The sequence below is a fragment of the Notolabrus celidotus genome, chromosome 14 (assembly GCF_009762535.1).
Source record: "Notolabrus celidotus isolate fNotCel1 chromosome 14, fNotCel1.pri, whole genome shotgun sequence".
NCBI classification, from domain to species: Eukaryota; Metazoa; Chordata; class Actinopteri; order Labriformes; family Labridae; genus Notolabrus; species Notolabrus celidotus.
Window position 1 is genome coordinate 16,751,365 of NC_048285.1, and position 23,669 is coordinate 16,775,033.

At 40.3% G+C, this 23,669-nt stretch overlaps 1 protein-coding gene across 1 annotated transcript in view; it reads left to right on the forward strand.

The window, feature by feature from the left end:
- si:dkey-103g5.4 overlaps positions 1-15,760 on the forward strand; it is a 33,834-nt gene extending 18,074 nt beyond the window's left edge. Inside the window, exons 24-30 of the mRNA XM_034700337.1 lie at positions 2,988-3,047; positions 3,127-3,243; positions 6,211-6,362; positions 6,685-6,771; positions 14,559-14,705; positions 14,879-15,076; positions 15,280-15,760. Of these exons, the coding sequence (XP_034556228.1) occupies positions 2,988-3,047; positions 3,127-3,243; positions 6,211-6,362; positions 6,685-6,771; positions 14,559-14,705; positions 14,879-15,076; positions 15,280-15,396 (878 nt within the window). The 3' untranslated portion in view covers positions 15,397-15,760. The remainder of the gene's footprint in view (positions 1-2,987; positions 3,048-3,126; positions 3,244-6,210; positions 6,363-6,684; positions 6,772-14,558; positions 14,706-14,878; positions 15,077-15,279) is intronic.
- Positions 15,761-23,669: the final 7,909 nt, after the last annotated feature.

Consider the following 23,669-nt stretch of genomic DNA (forward strand, 5'->3'; position numbering starts at 1 on the left):
TGCGGTAGTGTGAGGTAAATAGGCAGGCCTTTACGCTAACAGCTACAGGGTTCCTGCCTGTCAATCAAGTCAGCCATGTCCTTATTTGGGTAAAACCTGCAAGTTTAATATCTTCTAAAATATTGAGTTATATAAAATTCACCCCAGCTTCATATTTTAAGACCAGAGGTTGCCGCTTGGATTTACATTGAATAAACATAAAAAGTTTATGTTTTAGCAAATTAAAGCTCTTTCGATTTCACTACCTTAAAACAATGTGTGGAGTCTTCAGAGAACTGACTATTATAAAAAACGCTTACAGCTGCTTAAGGAGATACTCTTACCTTTTTAGCCCCTAAATACTTCTTCAGCTTGAGCCTGCCAATTTAGCTCTGTCCCGAGGCACAGGTTTGCAGGCCAGGTTAGCACCAACACACGACTCACTGAGACAAACATCGTCTGGCATTCACTCCCAGGGTGAGATGAAGCACAACTTGTACAACAGTGCAAAAATGTGAAAGAGCAAGTTATGCTCTAACCCATAGTATATCACACTACATAGTTAGACATTATGATCTTTGATGTGGTAAATAACCTGCAGATCAATACCACAGACATGTAGATGATTTCTGTGTGTACAGAAGACCAGAAACAGTTTGACATTTTGAAAAATTTGCTTATTCTCCTTCTTGGTGATACTTTACCAAAAAAGATACAACTCCCATTTTGTCCATTTGATATAAATATAAAGTCAGCAGCCAGTAGTCTTATATAAACCAAAGTAAAAAAAAAAGGGAAGTTGTAGTTTTCCCAAATGTCCTAATGTGAAGGAATGACTTCCTGCAGTAAGTGAAAATTCCTATGCAACCAGAAGTGACTCAAAAAAGTCCCCTCACTTTGCTGAGAAAAAACGCTGCAGCTTCACCAACACATCTGAAACCGCTACTTTACCTTGAAAAGCCTTAAGGTTAGTACTGGTTACATTGTGTTACTCGAAAGCCTGATTGATACTTCTGCGTCGAATCGACGGCGTAGCCTATGCCGGAGGTCCGCATAGCTCTAGTACCTACGCAGAGGCCTTCGCACGTAGCTGACGTGCACCTCCTCCAAAATGTAATTATGCTTTGAATCGACGCAGACCGCAAGCCCTGTGATTGGTCCACACATCGGCCGTGTCCTTCATCTCAGTAATCATGTCTGTGTGATAAACAGCAACATGTATCAGCTGTAGATTAACATAACACGCTCTGAATCGCTGTGGGAAAGTAAATAGAGATCGTAGCTGGGCCGGAAGCAAGCAACTGGCTATCAGAGAGACCACACTGCCCTCAAGCGTTTTGGCAGAGAAACGAGTAGGGGCGACGCAGAAGTATAAACCAGCCTTTATATTTGAACAGGCTTGCCCTTTTCAGTTATTTTCTGAGCTCTGCTATCTGGCTGCTTCTGACCTTTGCACCCAGCCAAGGACGTAGGTTTGATTTTGACATTGGTGGGAACATAGCGCGCGCCCCCCATCTGAGATACGGCTACAACCTTGCCGGGGTTCCTCTGTCACCTTGCAAATAAAATATAGTATTCACTAGGCCTACTTTTAATATTACAACTAGCTAACACTTAAAATTAAATTAACCATGATGTCCTTATTCAAGTTCACCTGTTTCTGTGACCCTGCCACTCCACCGCTGTCTTTTAACTTGCTCTCCTGGACTACAGTATTCCAAGCTGCTGATGTTCATGTAGTTCCCATGCACTGTATGATTTACACAATTAGGGGGCGCCTGTGAGTCAGGAGCAAAACAACTCAGAAGCTTTGTGAGAGGAAGAATGTTGTTGTTGAGAGAAGCAGTTAGAGAAAGAAGCATCAGTATCCCAAACAGCCGAGATGTGGAGCCGAGAAGGAGTTTTGTGTATTGTACATCTTTGTTAAGTACATGAATAAAGTTGAAAGAAGAAAAACGTCCTCCCAGCGTCCACCTGTGTATCTGGCTTCAACAGAAACGATGTTTTGCATTCATTAGCGGTTGCCTATGAGGAGGGAGTATTTTCCTCTGATGACTTACACTTTGTTTGTTGAAATAGCTTCTAATGTCCATTTTTCTTTTCTTGCCTGCCGACATCTTCAGACATGAGTGCACCATCAACACTGGCGAAACCTGCAAGTGACACAGCCTACAGGGAGCTAAGCCAATCAAAAAACAGACCAGTCTCAAAGCCGTATTTGGGAGGCAGTGCCAAAGTGGAAAAGGATTTAACCCTTTGCGTGCCACTTGAAGCACATTTTTTTCCCGTTCAACCCAAGCGGCAACCTCCGGTCTCAAACGATGAAGCCCATGTGGAAGTGTTATAAACTGCAATTCATCGGGAATCCTATTGAGGCTATCCTATTGCAGAAACACCGGAAACCACATAGACATGAATGGGAAAAAGATGATCTTTGCAGCATTAATAAACATGTTTACAGCCTGGTTCAAAACAGCTTGGCTACAGTAGCTAATTCCTCTATCGGCACACACTGTACAGGGGGTGAATTTTTTTCTAACATGACGGTTCAGAAGATATTAAAATTACAAGTTTTTGCCCAAATAAGGACATGACTGATGTGACTCCCGGTCGGGAACACATAGCTGTTGGCTCGGGGGCTCAAACTCCTCCCCTTTACGTCACACTCTGCCTGGTTGAGTTCCAAATTTCCAACATGGCTGCCACCATCGATTGGCTTCAAAACAGCGCTCATGAATAGATGGTTGACGTCACGGATACTACGTCCATATTTAATACAGTCTATGGTTCAACCTTAATATTGGTGGGGACATTTCAGCCATCTTTTGAGATTGGTAGGGACATTGTATATACAGTCCATGGTAGGGACACGTCTATACGGTCCATACACAATTCTACACCGTTGCAGCCAGCTGATAGATTTAAGAAGGGTGTAAAACTTTTGGCAAGAAGACAAATGGAAAAACTCTTCAATCTACAAATTGTATCTAATTTTAACTTTCTAACAGACAACCAGCCGATGAAAGAGTTGGCACAAACTACACATATATCTCTCCCCAGAATTCCAGGTAACATCATTCTATAAAATTAAACATAGTTATAATATATGCGAAATGTTAACTTATCTATTCTTCTTTTTTCCTTCAGAAGAAGAGTGGAGCAAGCTGCTGGAGCACTCTCCTCTGTTTCAGTTGTTGAAGGGGCTGGAGCAGCAGCTGAAGAGCTGGGCCTGTGGGGCAAAGCCTCGAAGAGGAGAGCTTGGTGGTATGTTTCATATAGTTGGGCTAATTTTTTTTTTGCCTGAGTAATGAGTCTGAAATATTTAAACTCATTCACTTCTGGTAGGAAGAAGGTGCATCGTGATGATTTTAACTACATCCACCCCCAAAAAATGACGGCAACAAAGGGACACATAATATATTTGAGTTGATTTAATTTCTACAACTCTAAGTACAAGTATTGATTTAATTAATCAAAATAACTACATTTCTAATAATAAAACTAACAGTGAAAATATTTTAGATTTAATAAGAGAATGACAAAAGGTGAGTAATATAGCCCAAAAATGTGAAGTAAAACAAAAAAGAAAACTCACAGAAAACTGATTTATATCATCTACCAACCCCAATTTTCACTTAATTCAACACATTGACACAGCAATTTTTATGTTTACTTACAACGATTATTTAAATTCAAGTTGAAAAGTGGTGGCGCAATCATAGACCGTGCAATAAATTGACGTAGTATCCGTGATGTCACCCAGCTGTTTTGAAGCCAATCGTTGACAGGAGCCAAAATGAAAATGCTGAACTCAACCTAACTACCGTCGAGCTAGCGTGAGGTAAAGAGGGTAAAGAGGTGGGCTTTGAGAATTGGTGTGTATGTGGTTTCCGCTACTTCCAGAGCCAGCCTCAAGCAGACACTTGAAAAACTGCAGTTTGTGACACTTTACTTGAGCTGTGTAGTGGCTATTTGACTTGGTCAACTTTACAAAACTCAAAGCTCAAATCAAAAACCGTCCACAGTGCGAGTGGATCTTACACGGCGTCCAATGTCCAGCCAAGTATGCAATATTTTGGTGGTTTATTGTATAAAAAAATAAGCTTATATCAAACAAATGGTAGCGTCTTTGTGCCTCACCTTCCCCAGTGTCCTCCCCTTCTATCTTACCTTTCCATCTATATACAAGTTATCCTGTGCAAAACTATCAAAATATGAATTACCTTAAAGGAAATAACAATAAATTAATTGATTAAAGTGAAAATAATCAAATATAAGAAACAATATAAATAGCTCCAACAAGCCGTGTCAGCATTTCAACATACATTCCTGGTACAACAGGTAAACATATATTCATGTATTTTTGCCAAACTATGTTAATTTAGTTAGGGACTGCAAATGGAGTCATGAGCCAGGTTTTAAGGCCATATCTCCGGTCACCTAAAAACAACAACATTTTAGCATGAACAGGATAGAGACTTAAGATAAATATTACATAAAGTATGCTCACCAACTAGCCATCCATTTTTTTAGAGCAATGGTTCCAAAACTTGTGGTCGAGAGACACAAATGTGGGGTCTTGAGATATCTTCCAGAATGTTTTTTGTTAAGTTGTCTAAAATAGTACATTTTACCCATTTTAATTAAAAAAATAGAGAGAAAAATAGAAGCTAACCTTGAAATAAAACCTTGAGAATAGAAAATGTGATGAGTTTTCTACCTTTCTTTTTGCCAGATGGCTATATGACAGTCATCTGGCTTTTTTCCTTTACTGAAAGTAGTTTAAATATGTCATGCATTTAGTTAAAAGAGTATGTGTTAACATTTTCTGAGAATGTTTGTTGTCATCATTTGTGCATTCGCATGGTCTGAGGAAGTTCTATTTTTGTTCACAGTGTAAGATCAAATTCAAGCAAGACTATATTAATGAATCCCAGATTTGTGCTCCAAACGTTCGTACGCACGGTTTAAGCATGTATTTGTGCGTACGCACTGCTGGTGAATGAAGCCCATTGCCTTTCCCGCTGTAAGGTTGTTGGGACCCTCAGTTGTTTTGATGTGACTTGATGGTGTAGATTATCATCCTTTGGTCAGTATGTCCTTTGACAAGGTGTCTTCATTGAACTCTAAATGACAAGACAGTTTGTCTGTTTGGTCAAAGCAGGACATCCTTTTTAAACAACATGGATTAGCATTTGGATCAAATCTGCAATTTGATTAATCTACAAGGTTCCACAGGCTCTGTGTCTCTAAGTTACATTGTCCTGAGCTCCTGAGAAAATATTATTAGCTAGGAACTCTTGCGGGCAGCATTGCCTACATATTTTATCCACTCTTAATTTCTCCCTCTTGAGAGCATTGATGAAACCCAGATAGTTGAGATTTATATGGAGCTCAAGTCTTCAGGAATATGTTAGTTTATTTGGATTCAGAGACTCCAGATACTTTAGAATATGTTAATCAGATTTGAATTATTGAGGAGAGGCTCTCAAATGATGCATGAAAAAATAAACATGATTGGATAACCGAGTAATGTGGCAATGGCTATTACTCTCAAGCAATGTTGGAAACTTTGGCAATTCTGTGTAAATACATACTGACTTATGTAATTCCCTGATTTTGGCTCTTTACAGCGCTATGATCACATTTGTAATTTAACTTAAAAATCTTGACAAGTATTCCCTGAAATGTAACAGAAACAATCAATCAATCAATCAATCAATCAATCAATCAATCAATCAATCAATCAATCAATCAATCTTTATTCGTATAGCACCAAATCATAACAAACGTTATCTCAAGACGCTTTTACAAACATAGCAGGTCTAGACCATACTCTATGTAAAATTATTAACAAAGACCCAACATCATGATAGGATTCAATCCAGTCCCCTCTTACTGACAGGACTCTATCTTATCTCATCTTAGTCCAAATTGAGCATTGCACCTCGCAGTATTTAACTAGTTACAGTGGCAAGGAAAAACTTCCTTTTAACAGGCAACCTCAAGCAGAACCAGACTCATGTTAGACAACCATCTGCTTCGACTGAGTTGGGGTTGGAAAGAGGAATAGAGGAGAATAAGAGAGAAAACATAACACAAGAATGTTCCCTCACGAATATTTGGTCAGACCATATGTTGCATCAAATGCAGATACGCCACTAGTTTGCATGAATCTTATGACTCTCTGCAATATGTTTAATTAGAACTTTGTTTCTGTGTTTTGAGAAGACAGGGGCCAGAGTTTTGTTGACGTCCTTGAAGCTCAGTGGGAGTGTGAGGGAGAGCTGATCCCTCTGGACTTGTCAGTCCTTAACCCAAGAGAGTTCCTCATCTACGAACACGGACTTTTTCTTATGCACACATTGCATAAATTAAAACTGGTTGGTGCCAAATACTAGTCTCATACTCAACCCTGCTGCTTTTTTTTGCTCTAACTGTATAATTTTGAGGCTTTGATTGACATGGCCCTGAGTTATCTTTTTCATTTTAGCATAAAACAGCATATCTCCCTACCATCCCTGAATCTCTATAAGACCCCAAACTTCACTTTGGTTTGAGAGCTCTCATGCTGTAAACTGAAGTTTTATCTTTTAAGTGATTGTGATTCTGAATTCTTTGTGTTTTTTTAATATTTACCTTTACCTTAGCTCAAGAAGGCATATTGTGACAGAAAGCTTGAATTGTTTTTGTTTTTTCCAACAGACTTCAACTCTTTCTCTTCAGATAGCAGTCAGTCTCCCAAAGAACAACTACTTCAACAATGCCTTCAGAAATTCCTTCTTTTTTCAGGTACACTTAAAGCCCCTTTTTGTGAATTTGTTATTTCAGGCTTAACTTCTATTTCTATCACAGGTACAGTTGTATGAGGCACTGTTTATAAAGTTTTGCACACTGAAAAAAACAGCAAAATTTCAATATATTTAAGTTAAAATGACAGTTAAATCATTTAACATTTATATTTAACATTTGGATTTTACAATCAGTATATAGATTTAAACATTTATATTTAACATTTATATTTATATTTAGCATTTCGATTTAAAAACATATTTGATTAAATGTAATTGTCACAACAACAAAAAAAAAAAGGAAAAAGATCACAAATAATGCCCAAAATGTGATTAAAAATAGTGACCAAAAAATTCACACTACACCTTTTTTCTTTTTTCATTTTGGAGCAAATGTGGAGATATATTCATTTTTTTTCAGTGTGCACAACTTTACAAACAGCGCCTCATACAGTTGCTGGGTAGTGTGTCAGCATCAAATTATACAATGTTTTATTGGTATTATTGCAGATAAACTGACAACAAAACTGATAAAAAAAAAAGATAACACATCAAATAAAACACCTACAATACCTTAGACTTGCATATGAAAACACTATAAATTTCACTGAACTTTAGGAGATTAAATAGCCCCTGATTCCAGCAGGTTGTGTGAAGGCTGATACATCTGTTCCCTGTGGAGAACTGTCTTAGTTTAAAAAAAGGAGTCTGCTGTGATCACTGGAACATACTGAGAACTCAAGATGAGATCATCTCGAACCCAAACAGGCTCTATTAGTTTCTGGCTTTCTTTACACTCAAGTATCAAAGTGTTTCACACACTGAGATTATTTGTTTCATCAAGAATACCTGTACCGAGAGCATGCTGCCCTCAGATAACAGGGCTCTTTAAAGGACATGCCCAAATTGTCAAATACTGCTGGCTCACTTAAGAACATCACATCCAAGGACTAAGATAAGATTCCTCCCTTGAGGGAAAATTATGTGCTACATCCCTGTGGTTTTCCTTTTGAGTTCTGTAGGCAGCTCCTGCATACAATACAAGAATGTTAGTTAAATCCTTCAGTTCAGTCTTGCAAGTTTGGTATGGTATGGGGTTTGAGGCCTGCTTGAATTTTGGGCTGTCATAGTCAAGTAGAGATGTTGTGTACAGCTGGACGAGAGATCACTGTGCCATTGAGCCACACCCACTCACCAAACCCAGACAAACAACTGATTTTTCCACTGGGTGTTAAGGTCCCTCGCTTTTGCTACTTTTGAATTTGTGGGCATCAGTTAAGTCCAGAAAGGTTCAGTGAGGACATTGAGATTGGGTTATTGTCTCACCTTCAGAGATAGTGAGAATCAGAGCAATAAAAGTGTGTCAGCATAAATTGCAGGAGATCTTTTCCTACAGGTTTGAAAGCAGTTTGTAGTTTCTTGTGTCTGTCGGGCCTGATCTGCTAAAGGTTTGCGTGTACAAAAACATTTGCAAACTTAACAGCTCACGCAAAGCTGATGTACTATTTGGATGCACTGAGGATTGCATCTGTCAAATGAGCAAAATAGCACGCTATCCATTTAGCGTGTTTGCCTTTATGAATATGCAGAATACATGCAGATTATCAGAACGCGCAAAATACTGTGAGGAGGAAATGCAAATGTAATCATTTAGCACAGGCAATGTGATTTACTAAACCTGAAACTGATTGCGGTCAGTGTTTTTGCGTCTATATTTAGCGTGTTTGAAAGGCAGGTGCAATTTGCACAGCGTGACGCACAAATGGCTGTGGCAAGGAGGCATAGGTGCAATGACAGACGAAGGAGAGAGAGAATCTGCTGTGCGCGTGTCAACCAGGGGTGCAGCTCGCTCGGCTGGAGGTGAAGCTTCCACAAAAACTCTTCCCCCTGGTGGCTGGCTGCAGTATAAGTCAAAACTCCATCTCCCCATTCATTTGAATGGGGCTGCAGTCACACTTTAGCATCATTTGCGCGAACGCTTCATTCCTGCCACCAGACCACTACTCTCTACGTCTATTCATTGACTTTATTATGTAATTCGTTTCACACAAATGATTTTATTCGCGTTTGGTGTGAACACACCGTAAGACATGCCGAGGAAAGTGGGAAATGGTGGAAACAACTAGCAGTGCCTTCCTCACTCTGGCCAAACTTTCTTTGTCCCTGATTATTATCTGCTCAAGTCAGAGAGCAGCAGCAGCTTCCTGTCCATCTGCTGTTTACATCTTTTCAGAGCCCTCCTAACGCTGACGATGCAATTCAGTGAACAGTCCCAGCACTGAAAAACTACAGAGAACATTTTGTTCAGTGGACACAAAAGGCTCTATTCTCTGTTCATAGAGTAAAGAGATCATAATGCAAGACTCCTCAAATCAGTAAATCACAAGCATGTACATATCCTATAGATTTCCTAGAGGTTAGAAAGTTTCTGTTTTGCTTTGTACTGCTTCAGATTCTCTTGGAGTTGAGAATGCTGGGAGAGATAACCAGCTGCTGACTTGAAGCTACAGTTTAATACTGTTAAAAAAACAGGCTTTAAAGGGGACATATTTTGCTCTTTTTCATCAAAATATATTGGTCTAAGACAGGGGTCAGCAACCTTTGACACTCAAAGAGCCATTTGGACCCGGTTTCCCAAAAAAAAGAAAACACCGGGAGCCGCAAATCCTTTTTGACATCTAAAATGAAGATAACAGTGCATATATCGTTTTTTTGTTTGTTTTACCTTTAAGCTATGTACAAAAAACTATTTAGTGTGTTGCTTATTAAATCAATGAAGTGCTGCAGAGAAAATTAAATTTTATTTCTGTATGTATAGAAAACATCTTGAACATTATGAACTTTGGAATAAAAAACACGCTGGGAAGGTTTATGACTTAAAAAGGCAAACTTAAGTTTTCCACCTGCAAACCAAAAATGCCGTGTGCTGTCATCCTTCTTGTAGGCTACCGTAGCGTATAGCGGAGCGTCAACCTAAAAACAATGTACATATTTGCAAAATATCTGATTAAAATATAAATTCTACCTGGTTAATGGGACTTGTGCTCTTGAACCTCAGCGCACAGCATCTGCACATCAGGGCTGTAAGACGTCACCTTCATCTTCAAACAGGATTGCAAGCTCTCTGTGAGGCGTGTGCGATGTTTGTTTTTGACATAGTTCATGCTGGAGAAGACCTGCTCACATGCGTATGTGGATCCAAAGATCGACAGGACTCCAAATGCATATTTTTTCATGTTCAGGTAGGTGTCGGGGATGGCATTCCATGTTTCAAACACGAGTTTGTCCGGTCTTGGAAGGCCTTCAATTTCACTCCATTTGCGATTCTGAGCAAGAGTGGCCTTCTGACAGGCAACATCTTCAAGATCCTCTGTCAAGCATTTGAACTTGGACACCCAAATATCTTTGTCGGCTATGTCAGCCAGCTCCATCTCAAGATCGGGTTGGCTTACACCTGCAAACGCAGTCATATTCAGCAGGGATGGATCCATCGATCAGGGGAGTGAAAGGGAAGGACAATGTGTTTTTTCCTCTCTGAACTCACAGAATCATCTCCCAAATGAGGTTTGCATTGGGGTGATAGCAGACTGGAAATACTCTGAATTTATCACCTTGTGAGCTTGTTTGAACTCTCTCAAAGAGGGGAAGTGAGACAGTGTACCTCTCTGTAAAACTCTTGCAAACACTATCAACTTGCGCTCGAATGCCAACACCTCCTCCAGCATGTGCAGAGCTGTGCCTCCTATCTCCTGAAGAGCTGTGTTCAGCCTGTTTAGGTTTGCTCTCATGTCCACCATGAAGAGCAGCTTTTCCAGCCACTCTGGCTGTTCCAGCTCAGGAAAGATGAGCCCTTTGCTGCTTAGAAAAGTTTTCACCTCTTCCAGACATACGGCAAAGCGTTTCAGCACCTCCCCTCTGGACAGCCACCGGACTCTGTTATGCAGAAGAAGATCAGAGTACGTGCTCTCCACCTCGTCTATTAAAGAACGGAACTGGTGGTGATTTAACCCTTTTGCCATTATCTTATTTACAATCTGAATGACAACATTCATTAACTCTGTGCATTCCAGAGGAAATGTTTGTGCGCACAGTGCCTCTTGGTGTAGGATGCAGTGAAATGTGAGCAACTTTCTATCCAGCAACTTCTGCAGTAAGGCCACAAAGCCCCAGTGCGCTCCCGTCATACTCTGTGCCCCATCAGTAACCACTGACACCAGGTGGGTGGTGTTTATTTCTTTGGCTCTTAAACAATCCAGGACAGCCTCACAGATGTCCTCCCCCCGTGTCTGGCCTTTTAGTGGTATCAACTCAATAATTTCCTCCTGTGGTCCAGCAGAGTTCACATATCGACAGAACAATGCGATTTGTTCAATATCACGTATGTCTTTGGACTCATCACAGGCGATTGAGTGCGCTGCAGCTGAATTGATGTCTTTAATTTGCCGTTTCGTTATATTTTCTGCCATTTTTATGGTTCTGTCTTTGACAGTCTTCGCGGAGAGAGGCATATCTCTGATCTTCTGCACAATTTCACTCTTGCTTTTAAAGTCTGCGAATAGATGTTCTGAAATCTTTATGAATGATTCTTTCATATATTCTCCATCTGTGAACGGCTTCCCATGCCTGACAATTTCCTGAGCGGCCACAAAACTAGCATATGTGGTTGAGTTTGCAGACTTCATCCACTTCGTGAGTTGGTTTTTGCTCAGATCAGCCTTCCGCATCAGTTCCGAAATGACTTTTTTTCTCTCCTCTCCCTCTGGATATTTTTTAGCAAAGGCTGAGTGTTTGTTCTCGAAATGTCTTGTGACATTGGACTTTTTGTTGTTTGCCAATTTCTCACCACATATTAAGCATACTGGTAAGCCACTCTCGTCAGAGGTAAATGCAAACAAATCTGCCCAGGCATCATTATAGGTTCTATTTTCTTCAGATATTTTTCTTTTCTTGGATTTATCCATTCTTGGCCTACCTGTTGTTGAAAAGCTTGATAAATGCACAGTAGTTGTGAAAATGTGCGACAAGTGCCGATCAGGTGGGAATTTTGGCGATTGTGATGCATATTTTGAGCGACACCAAATTAAACAAATGTAGCTGCTTTTTTATTTTAATGTTGCATGATCACAACAGTCTTCAAATTTAGAATTACACTTTAAAAAAAACTAACGAACAAAAATAAAATACACTTCAATTGATTACTCATCATTTATTTTCCAAAGCCACAGGGAGCCGCAGCATGAGGATGAAAGAGCTGCATGCAGCTCCAGAGCCGCGGGTTGCCGACCCCTGGTCTAAGAGATCCCCAAAACATGTCTTTAAAGTTTATTGCGCAAAAAACCCCACAAAATCAGATTTTGGTTTGCCTGTAAACCCGTCTTTTTCAGCCCTGCTCAGAACAGGCTGTTTTCTGTGTCTGTGCCTTATATGTGAATGAGCTCTCTGACCACGCCCCCTCCAGTGTGGGGCTGTCCAGCACGTTGACCTAATGTTTACATGTTGGCTGAATATACACGGCTGCTCACAGACCCGCGTTACTTCAACCCTCTGAATTTATTCCAGAATCTGATCCTGATGGAAAGGCGCCTGCAGCAGGACCTTTCTGAATGATTGGTCACAGATTTTGTGTTTCTTGTTGTTTTATTTGTCAGTATGTCGATGCGTGTCTTGGTACACAGCTACGAACATGTAGCTATGTGTAGGATTAGAGTTAGGATTAGGGTTAGGGTTAGGGTTGTGATTAGGGTTAGGATAAGGGTTAGGGTTAGGGTTATGATTAGGGTTAGGATTAGGGTTAGGGTTGTGATTAGGGTTAGGGTTTTGGTTAGGGTTAGGGTTATGATTAGGGTTATTGTTAGGGTTTTGGTTAGGATTAGGGTTATGATTAGGGTTAGGATTAGGGTTAGGGTTATGATTAGGATTAGGGTTAGGGTTAGGGTTGTGATAAGGGTTAGGGTTTGGGTTTGGATTATGATTAGGATTAGAGTTAGGATTAGGGTTAGGGTTGTGATTAGGGTTAGGGTTTTGGTTAGGGTTAGGGTTATGATTAGGTTTAGGATTAGGATTATGCTTAGGGTTTTGGTTAGGATTAGGGTTAGGATTAGGGTTATGATTAGGGTTAGGGTTTTGGTTAGGATTAGGGTTTTGGTTAGGGTTAGGGTTTCGATTAGGGTTAAGGTTAGGATAAGGGTTATGATTAGGGTTAGGGTTAGAACCAGAACCAAACTCAAGCAATCCCAACCAGAACCAAATCAGAACCGAACCAGAACCATACCAGAACCATACCAGAACCATACCAGAACCAAACCAAAACCGAACTGTACCAGAACCAAACCAAGAAAACAGAACCGGAACCAAACTCAAGCAAACCGAACCATAACCAAACCATAACCAAATCGTACCAGAACAGAACCAGAACAGAACAGAACCGTACCAGAACCGGAACCAAGCAAACAGAATCTGAACCAAACTCAAGCAAAACCAACCAGAACCGAACCAGACCCAAACCAGAACCGTCCAGAACTGAACCAGAACCAAACCAGAACCGAACCAGAGCCAGAACAGAACCGAACCAGAACCGAACTCAAGCAAACAGAACCAGAACCAGAACCAAACTCAAGCAAACAGAACCAGAACCAAACTTAAGCAAACAGAACCAGAACCAGAACCAAACTGGAGCAAACAGAACCAGAACCAAACTCATGCAAACAGACCAAACTCAACCAAACATTATTAATGTCCTCAGGTTGGCATTGAGAAAAATCAGATGCCTCAGTTTGGATGGGCTGATCCGATTTCTCCTCTCAGTGAGTATTTGCCCTGTCTTCAAGAAGACTCTTTCTGAAGGAACAGATGAAGCCAGGATACACAACGTCCCCTCCATCACCTGTATCCTATATCCTCACATGTGATTGGCCACATGGCCGCCATGCTGACCAATCAAAACAAAGTTCTGCTGTGAGCAGAGCTGGGGCTGAGCACTGCCATAGACTACATGTCTTTCACTGTAGACCTCCACTGAGAGGAACATATTAGACTATTTAGGAACTAAATTAGGAACTTAATTTAGACTGTCATACCAGCTTGATCATCAATAAAAATTTCCTGGAAATGTCCTGGAAAATGATCTCTGGAAAAGAGTGGGAACCCTATAGCACTTTTACCATGAAAAATAAAAATCATCCACTAGATCTTCAAATCTGCAGACGTGGGGAGTAAAACCGACCTTGGTGTTTATTAAGACAGCCTACAATGCCTCCCTCCTAAGCTCCTTGTTAGCACATGTGTGCAGGTAATGAAAAACAGAGGAGGAGTTGAGTTGTATTTTATACAGTCTATGGGCTGAACAAGCTCTGTGCTCTGACTTCCGTTACAGACTGGATGTCGTTGTGACGTAAGAAAAACACTGAAAACTGAAACGGCTTGTTTCAGCACACATTTACAGAAAGGTGGAGAAATCAAAACAGGGGCAGAATGGATTTTTTTCATTTTCGGGGGGTTTGTAGACATGCCAGGGACACTTATTTCAGGTAGAGAACCATTAAAAAGTCAATTTTGAATGATATGTCACCTTTAAATATAGAGTGGCCTATAACTGAGGCACACTGCTTTCAAGTTGATCACTGAAACTAATCCCTTTACTTCCCTATAAAATGGCATAACACAAGACATTATACTTTGTATTTTGAGTGTAATCCTACAAGAGAGCATGCATGTGTATGTGGTTCTACAGCTGTAATGTGTCTCTGAAAATAACCCTGGGATACTGGTGAATGACTGCTCTGTTGACAGGAGGCAGAGAAGACGCTCTTTATCCGTAGACAAAGGCTCCAGTCAGTTGGAGGCTTCTCTCTGCTACTGCTCCACTGTCTGTCCCATGTCAAAATAAAAGACATGAGCTCTGACTCCAGCCCTCACTTCCAAAGGCTTTTCTTCAAGGTAAAGGGACAGTTTGCAAAAATCATTGAACGTTTGGAGAAATGTTGTACTTGTTGGTCTCGGTTTCAGCTTCAAATTAAGAGGAATCATGAAATTCCTGAAGTTTTGCACTGTTAGTTGGATGTATTTTAATATAAGGCTTTTTATTTAAAATTTGCCCTTAATATTCACAGATACTACAGGCTTGTCTCGGGGAGTTATTCCACTCCAGGCTGGGTGTGCCCCTCTCTTGCCAGGAAGCTGATTTGTGTGTGTTATCTCACAACAAAGGGGCCCCAAAAGGAGACTTACATGGGCCTCTTTCAGACTCTCATGCTGCTTCACTGCTACACAAGCTTCACAAACCAAGCAGAGGGGCGCTGTCTGAAGATGTAAGCACACAATATTCCCTCTAACTGCGATCATTTGGGATAGATTTGTTTCCACTTTTGCCATAATTTGAACTGCTGTGGTTCATTATAGTTCTTGTTTGTCAGTAATGTGATAGAGTGGCAGTGTGCAAGTTGTGAGTTGGGGGAATTACCACAGCCACTGCATGTGTCTTAATGCTTTTTTATCTTTCATTTGTGGGCAGGAAATTGGAGAGCTGCAGAAAAAACACAGAGAAACATCTCTGTTCTCACATCTCGAAGAATTTCTGAAAGAGAAAACTTGCGAGGCCACAGAAAAGCGCAACGAACAGACTGGGTAGATAGAGAAGCTGCTGAGACTCTCCAATTCCTCTGTTATGGTGTTTATGATCAAATCAAAATTTTTAAAAACATTTGGAAAAACATATGTTGACAAAAATGTTACCAAAATTCACCACAAAATGTAAAATTTATTATGCCAGAAGTGTCTTCAAAATACATTTTTAGGGAAATAGTGTTTTTTCTTAACATCCCTTTTCAGCTCAGAGAAGTCCCAGATTGAAAATCATAGCACAGCCTGATCTTTTATTACAGTCTGGTCACACTTTTTGTGACTTATAGCTCAGTTTTTAACTGTATCTGAATAATTGTGTCAAACTAAAAGTTGTCAACCCAAATTAAACTAAAATAAATGTTTGCCCTGCATTGATTTGCTTCATGACTTCTTTCCATAGACAGTTCACTTTTTAACAATATTTTGAGCTTAAATTTTTGGCATCACTTGTCCCAAAACCATTCATGCTATAGTGTTTTTTTTTCTGGAAAAAACAACAACACAAGAAATACCTCATTACGTTCCAGAAACAACTTTATTACTTTGAGAAAGCATACATGTTTTTGGAGTTATTCCACCACAGGCACTGTGTAACATTTGGATTTCTGGGATCTCCTGATTTGCATTTTCAGAAAAAGTACACAGCAAAATGCATGTTTGAAACATGTGTACAACACAGTTATACACACGTATCACACAGATGGACATATATTTATTTGTCCTATATTCAGAGGAGGGGAAGTTCATTTTAACAAAACATTTTCTGTGCCCCAACACATCTGACACCTTCAGTTTTATTACATGCCGGTGGCACTTATGGCGATGAAAATAATGATGAGAATTAATCCGCAGACAAGTCCAATGATGTTCAGCATCTTGGCTGTTCTTGAGGCATCCATGGCTGCAGCCGATTGTCCAAGAGAATTTGCTTCTTGTGCCTTCAGAAGTCAAAATGAATTTCCATTAAATTAAATCCAGCTCTCCGGAAAAAATAGGAAATTTACAAAATGTGCAATAGTGAAAAAAAAAAACTTGGTTCAGTTTTTTATTTTAGGGCATCTCAAAAGCAGATAGTTAGATGCTTGTTAAAAGTTACTTACTTTACAGGAGCAGACAAGAGCAGCAATCCCCAGTGGCAGACAGCAGCACAAAGTGTTAAAGACGGACCAACCCATGTAGGACGGAGCCACAGCACGGGCCTGACCTCCTTCCATTCTGGCTCTCTGTTTCAGTTCGAGAGGATAGGAGTTATTCTTTGTTGGCAAAAGTCTGGATGAGATGAGTGGTGGGGCTTACAGTTTAGACCTTTTATTCTTCATGGGTGGGGTCTAAAAGGGTGTGTAACACTAGGCTACTTAGTAATCACTTGTGGGTAAAAAAAAAAAAAAAAGAGTCCAGGGCTGAACAGAAACAGGGGATGTTAAGTAACACTGCAACTTCCACTTTACAAGCTAGTATGAGCTGAACATCTCAAAACATTCTCAAGACTTATTATACAACATTCCTTTTATCACATTCAGCTTATTATATGTCAGTTGAACTGACTTTATTCTGCTGGCACATTTTTGATGCATGACAAAAATTAAAGGAAACAGATTGTGTATTTGTAGTATTCATTGTATTTCATTGTGTGATTTCATTGTGAATTGCTATTTGTGACTGTTAAAATGTACTGCTACTAGGGATGTACATTTTAAGTATTTTCCGAGATCGATTTTTGGAAATGTTAACGATCAATTATCGATTAATTGATGAAGAAAAACATTATTTTTCCTACGTCAAAAACAATGCCAAATACGTTGTTTCCCCCCTAAATTGTATTTTCTACAGCAACAAAATGCATATAACTGACGGTATTGCCTGAGACTACAAACAGAAAAGTACTTAAGACTCACAGTGTCCAGTTTTCTGTCTACTCATTCTTTTTGAGAAAAATAAGCATTTGTATTCAATCAGGTGTCAGCCGGGAGCGCAACCGGGTCATAATCAGTCCAGCTGCAGAAAAGCTCAGACGGCTCTGATGTTGCTGGTCTGTAAACATAGTGTACCTGAATTTCCCACCTGTCTGTTGCCTTCGTATCCAAAGGTGGGAAATGTCCTGTTTAAAGTTCTCAACCTTGGTGTCCGTGTCGTTGTTGGCAGCAGTTTTGTATTGATCCTCTTTAAAAAAGCGCACGTGCAGACCTGACGCGCAGCCGCAGCCCCCAGCTGAGCGTCTCCGCTGTGCGCAACACCTTTAACAGCTGATTCACGTCGAAACATGCTTTAAACTTAAAACACCTCCATGATAACGGAGTGTAATATGAGAGCAAGAGTAATTTCTTAACAATCAATTAATCGTTGATCGATTAATTGTGGTCATCCCTAACTGCTACCAGTCAAGGCCATGACACTCTTTTAAATATTTGATGCTTTCACTTGTGCCATTAATTTTAAAAAAAAAAAAGGCAGAAGCTAATTTATTTTTATTTACGGTGTGTGCATTTGTAATCTACCAGGAGTATACTATTTTAAAGAGTCTGACTGCAGAAGAAATCAGAATCAGAATCAGAAATAAGAATGATCTGCTATTATAAACAGTATGTAAGAAAGTCAAAATATTAATAGGAAGATATAAATACAAATAAAATACAATTATAAAATAAAATGAAATAAAACAAAACAGAATAACATAGTTTAAGAAACATCTTCTGGTGCACAATCTTGGACACATCATCAGTGTTGTTTCCTGGAATCACCAGGTGTTTCGGGTCTTGCAACACACACCCTCCTCCAGGCGACCCGACCGAGGTTGATCAGACCCCGGCCTGTGTCCAAGAGGCGTTCTACTGCCCCCGCTTCTCTCCCCTCTTTAACCAGAGCCATCTGGATGCTTTTCCTGTTGCTTCCACGTTGTTGTTGATGGCTCTTCTCCGGCAGGGCTCATCCTGCTACATTGGGTAGAACATCATCTAATCCTCAGCATACAGATTCAATACTGCATTGCATTGTTAATTATAGGAGAATGATTGCGTCATTAATTCAGGTCAATCAATCAATATTTTTTTGTATAGCTATATTTGTATAGTCAGATGAACTGCTTGAAAACATTTGCCAAATCTAAAAAGACATAACATGTTGATTATTATCAGAATTCCAGTGATGCATGTTGATGGTTGATACTTCCTGTAGATAGCAACAGTTTGTCTGAGAAACTGGCACCAACGCAGACCTCAGTTTTTTTTTCCAAACCCTCTGATTTTCCTGTGTGACCTAAATGCGGAAAGTTTTATGTTGCATTTCTTTTGCAAAGCTTTCTGTCAAGTTCCCACAGTGGGAAAACCCATTTTTCATATCATTTGGGCTTTAACATTTATTTTAATAGCTTTGTGTGTTTCATATTTGAAGAGATGTTCATGACAAATTCATAATACTGTGTGTGAAATGTGCTTGGCAATGTCTGAACCACAAATTGTTTGAATCTTTGAGCTAACCCTGGATTAAAACTGGAGCTATAGGTGGATGTTTGGCCTGAAAGCAGTTAATAGGAGAGAATTTAATCAATGAAAGCACTTTGCTGCTTGTAACAGTCAACCTCTGAGACAGGACACTGTGGCATCCATAGCAGTTGAAGTCTGGCTATAGAAAAGCCCCTGTCTGTACAGTAAGCCATCACAGTAAAACCTCCATACATCCACACATACTGCAGCAGCTATATTTAGATCTCAAGAATGTACAATGAAGCTCTGGTAATTATCCAGACACACACAATGCATAGGTAGCAGCTGCATATAGCTTTGTTTTGCAGCAAACTGTACTTTTCTTTTTCTCATGCACAGGTTGCTTTTTAATGCACAGGTTAATTTTGATGTCTAAGTTTTCATCATACTCACCAGTGTTTAGTACATACTTCTGTCTCGTTATCTGACTGTGAACTCTTGATCTTTGAGATCCTGGTCGTGGAAAGCTTTCCAGTTTTCTATTTTGAGACATCAAAGGCCTGTCACAGTGGAATGTGTCAGAAGTACCCTTAGCACAGTAGTTTTTAAAGAGATATCTGTTACCATTATAATCCTACAAGTTGATAGTCTTACCAAATGGGATGAAAATCAATGGGAAGAGTTATGTTGCTGGAATGTTTTTATCCTCATTTGCTTCGTGCAAAAGTAGAGAAAGAGCCTTTTGAATGGGGTTGAGCAGTGAATGGTTACTGTGGAGAGATGGAGTCAATGCTCTCTTTCTCTTCTCAGAACTTATTAGGAAGTCTCGTTGTAACAAGTGATGCTTTCCACGGTTAACTCTGTGCCTGTGTAATAAAATAGAATAGAATATAATGTACTTTATGATTCCCGAAGGGGGGAATTCAGGTGTCTGGCAGATAACATTATAAAAATCAAATTATAAAACAAATAATTCAGGTGTCAGTCAGCTAATCTCCCATTGGCTAGAGAGTTATAAAGCCTAATGGCTGCAGGAATTAATTATTTTCTGTATCTCTCAGTCCTGCAGCACTTATAGCTCCTTCATACAGTGTTCAATCTGTTTGAAGATCCATACACATGATCAGGGTCCATCCCTCAACACACCTATGGACTCACTTATCTACTACAACCATAGCGCCACCCACAGGAAATACGTTTTACTGACATTTACATACAATACCCGATCTCTTCCAAATTTTGCAAATGTCATCATGGTCCCAGCCTTAACTTATCTACATAAACATTATGCCAATATGAATAGCGCCACCTATTGGACACAGTGAGTATTTACTCTCAGAACATGTTTTTAACATGCTTGTGATCACAACTCTTTCTATAAGGATCTATGATGAACAATCCTTCAGAACATAATTAAAGACACAGCAGCAGCACCTACTGGTGACAGGCAGTACTGCAATGTACACTATGCTGATAACTGCACGAGTATGCTCACAGTTCCAGACCCAACTCGGTCGAGGCAGATGGCTGTCTAACATGAGTCTGGTCCTGCTTGAGGTTTCTGCCTGTTAAAGGAAGTTTTTCCTCTCCACTGTAACTAGCTAAATACTGCGAGGTGCAATGCTCATGGTGGATTAAGGTGGGGTCAGACTGAGTCTTATCCTGTCTTGGGGTCTCTGTTCATACTTTAACATGGAGTGGTCTAGACCTGCTCTGTTTGTAAAAGTGTTTTGAGATAATGTTTGTTGTGATTTGGCGCTATACAAATAAAGATTGATTGATTAGTTGATTGATTGATTGATTGACATAGACACAATAACACAAATGATGTGCTGAGGACTGGTTTTGAAACAGTCATGATCATATGGTCGCAAATCAGCTGCGCTCGTGCATGTGAGCGGGGGCGTCGTTTTGGAGGAGCTCCAAGCGGCTCTGAGCGGCTCTAGTTTTTTGTGACTACCAACCAGTGATGGCGGTAACGCATTACTTAGTAAGGCGTTATTTTAATCTGACCACTTTTTTCAGTAACGAGTAATCTAAAGCATTAATATTTCCAAACCAGTAATCAGATTAAAGTTACTTATCCAGTCACCTTGCTTTACTATTATTTTTTTTTGTCATTTTCAAAAGTAGAAATATATTTCTTTGCTTTCTTCTTGTGTGTCGGGGAGTGACATCATGTATGCGACAAGTCACGTTTTCAGCATGCGGCCGGTCAAGAACAAACTCGTGTGTATCACCACATGCGACTCCCCAAACGTAAACAACTATGGAGGGAGGAGAGAGATTTCTACACGTTTTCTAGCTGGAAATATAGTCACTATTTTGAGTTCATGTCAGCTAAAGATGACAATATTAAGGTTTGTTGTATACTCTGTGCTGCTGGTAACAAAGTACTATCTAGCTTCACAGCACAGTCAAGCTGACAGAGCAAGTCCCACCAGGTGATGTTAAGCAGAGAGCAGCGAGCGAAGCCATGGCCTCAACTTCTGCAGGAGGTCCCCCACCCACGAAACAACAAAAGTTGGACTTTGGTGAAAAACCAATAAGTATCAGGCTATCAGGCTAACAGGCTATCCTCCATTGATATCACCCACACTCAGTTAGACTGGTTCAAATCTTACCTCTCTGGCTGCACACAGTTCATTTAACTTAAGTCTTTTAAATCCACTCCCTCCTCCGTCACTACAGGTGTGCCCCAGGGCTCTGTCCTGGGGCCCCTCCTCTTCATCATCTACCTCCTTCCCCTCGGTAATATCTTCCGCAAATTCAACATTCACTTCCACTGTTACGCAGATGACACCAAGCTCTACCTCACCACTAACCCCTCGTCCACTCTCCTGCCCACCTCCCTCACGAATTGCATTTCTGAAATAAAAACCTGGTTCACCCTAAATTTCCTTAAATTAAACAGTAATAAAACCGAGGTTCTCCTCATTGGCACCAAATCCACTGTATCCAAATTCAACAGCTTCTCCCTCACCAATGATAACTCCTTCGTCTCACCCTCCCCCCAGGTTAAGAGTCTGGGTGTCATCCTTGACGGCACACTATCCTTTCAATCGCACATCAATAACATCACCCGGACTGCCTACTTCCACCTTCGAAACATCAATTGTCTCAGCCCCTCCCTCACCATCCCTGTCCACAGCCTTGTCACATCCCGTCTGGACTACTGCAACTCTCTCCTCCTCGGCCTCCCTCACAAATCCCTCCATAAACTCCAACTGGTCCAGAATTCAGTTGCCCGTATCATTACCCGAACCCCCTCCATCCACTACATCACTCCTGTCCTCCAACAGCTCCACTGGCTCCTTGTTCAGTTCCGTATTCAATTCAAAGTCCTCCTGTTAACATTCAAGACCATCCACAACCTCAACCCCCCATATCTGTCTGACCTCCTCAATGTTCCCACTCCCTCCCGCTCCCTCAGATCCTCCTCCTCCATACATCTGTCTGTCCCCTCTGCCCGTCTCACCACTATGGGGAGCCGAGCATTCAGCCGCTCTGCTCCCCGTCTCTGGAACTCACTACCACCTCAACTCAGAAACATCGATTCTTTCCCCCATTTCAAATCACAACTGAAAACACATCTGTTTAAAACCGCCTACTTCGTCTGACTCCAATTGCACTGCCACATTTTATTGTTTCTATTTTCTTACCACTTTGACAGTTTATATTGTTTTCATTTTGATTTTGATTTTGTTTCCTTTAATGTAAATTTGTGTTTGTATATATATGTATTTGTGCGGTGTCCTTGAGTGCCGAGAAAGGTGCCTTTGGATAAAATGTATTATTATTATTATTATTATTATTATTATTATTATTATTATTATTATTATGTGGGGGAGAGTTGAAGAAGTTGGTCGGGCTGTATGTAGTAGAGCAGGGGTTCCCAAAGTGTGGGTTGGGACCCCCTGGGGGGTCACGGCACAAATGGGGGGTCGTGAGATGTCTTCCAGAATGGTTTCTTTTTTATTATCCAAGAATAGTACATTTTACCCATTATAGTAAAAGATAGACAAAAATAGTTGCTACATTTGAAATAAAACATTGAAAATAGAAAATGTAATGAGTTTTCTGCCTTTAGTGTTGCCAGATGACTCCTCAGTTTACGGTTAGTGAACAGTTAATTATCAAAAGCACTCAAACGGCACAGGAAACACAGACACATGCTCATATTGGTTTCTGCAGACCAGCTAAATGAAGCCACATTAAATCACTTTGAGTTAAACCTAAAATGTCAGGAGATACATTGTTTACTTTTTATTTTTCGTATCGATGTGTCAGAAATGCACTTCCAATAAGGTGAGTATTGGCAAAACTGGTTGTCATTTCTATGTTGAGGTGGGGGTCGTTTTTGTCAGCTGCCAAAAGTAACTAATAAAGTAACTAGTAATCTAACTTAGTTACTTTTAAAATCAAGTAGTCAGTACAGTAACTGAGTTACTTTTTAAAAGGAGTAATCAGTTATCAGGCTACTTTTTCAACGTAACTGTGGCAACACTGTACCAACCCTGGACTGTAAAATAAATGGACGTAATCTTGTTTTGCTCGAAGTGAGGCCACTACAATTGGCTGCTATTATTACTAAGCTAGCATTAGCTAGTCAGCTAGTGATGTCAACATGTTAGCACTAGAGTTGTTTACATCGGTCCACAAACACGACCATGTCAGGGGTAGTCAGTGGTGTCGTATGGGTGGAAAAGTTAGGATGATTCTAAGGGCCCATGACTGACAGGGGGCCCAAAAATACTAATTTAAAAACTAATCATAATCCTAATTAATAATGTCTGGAAAGACAAAGTTTTTGTGTGTGTGTGTGTGTGTGTGTGTGTGTGGGGGGGGGGGTTCATAAGTG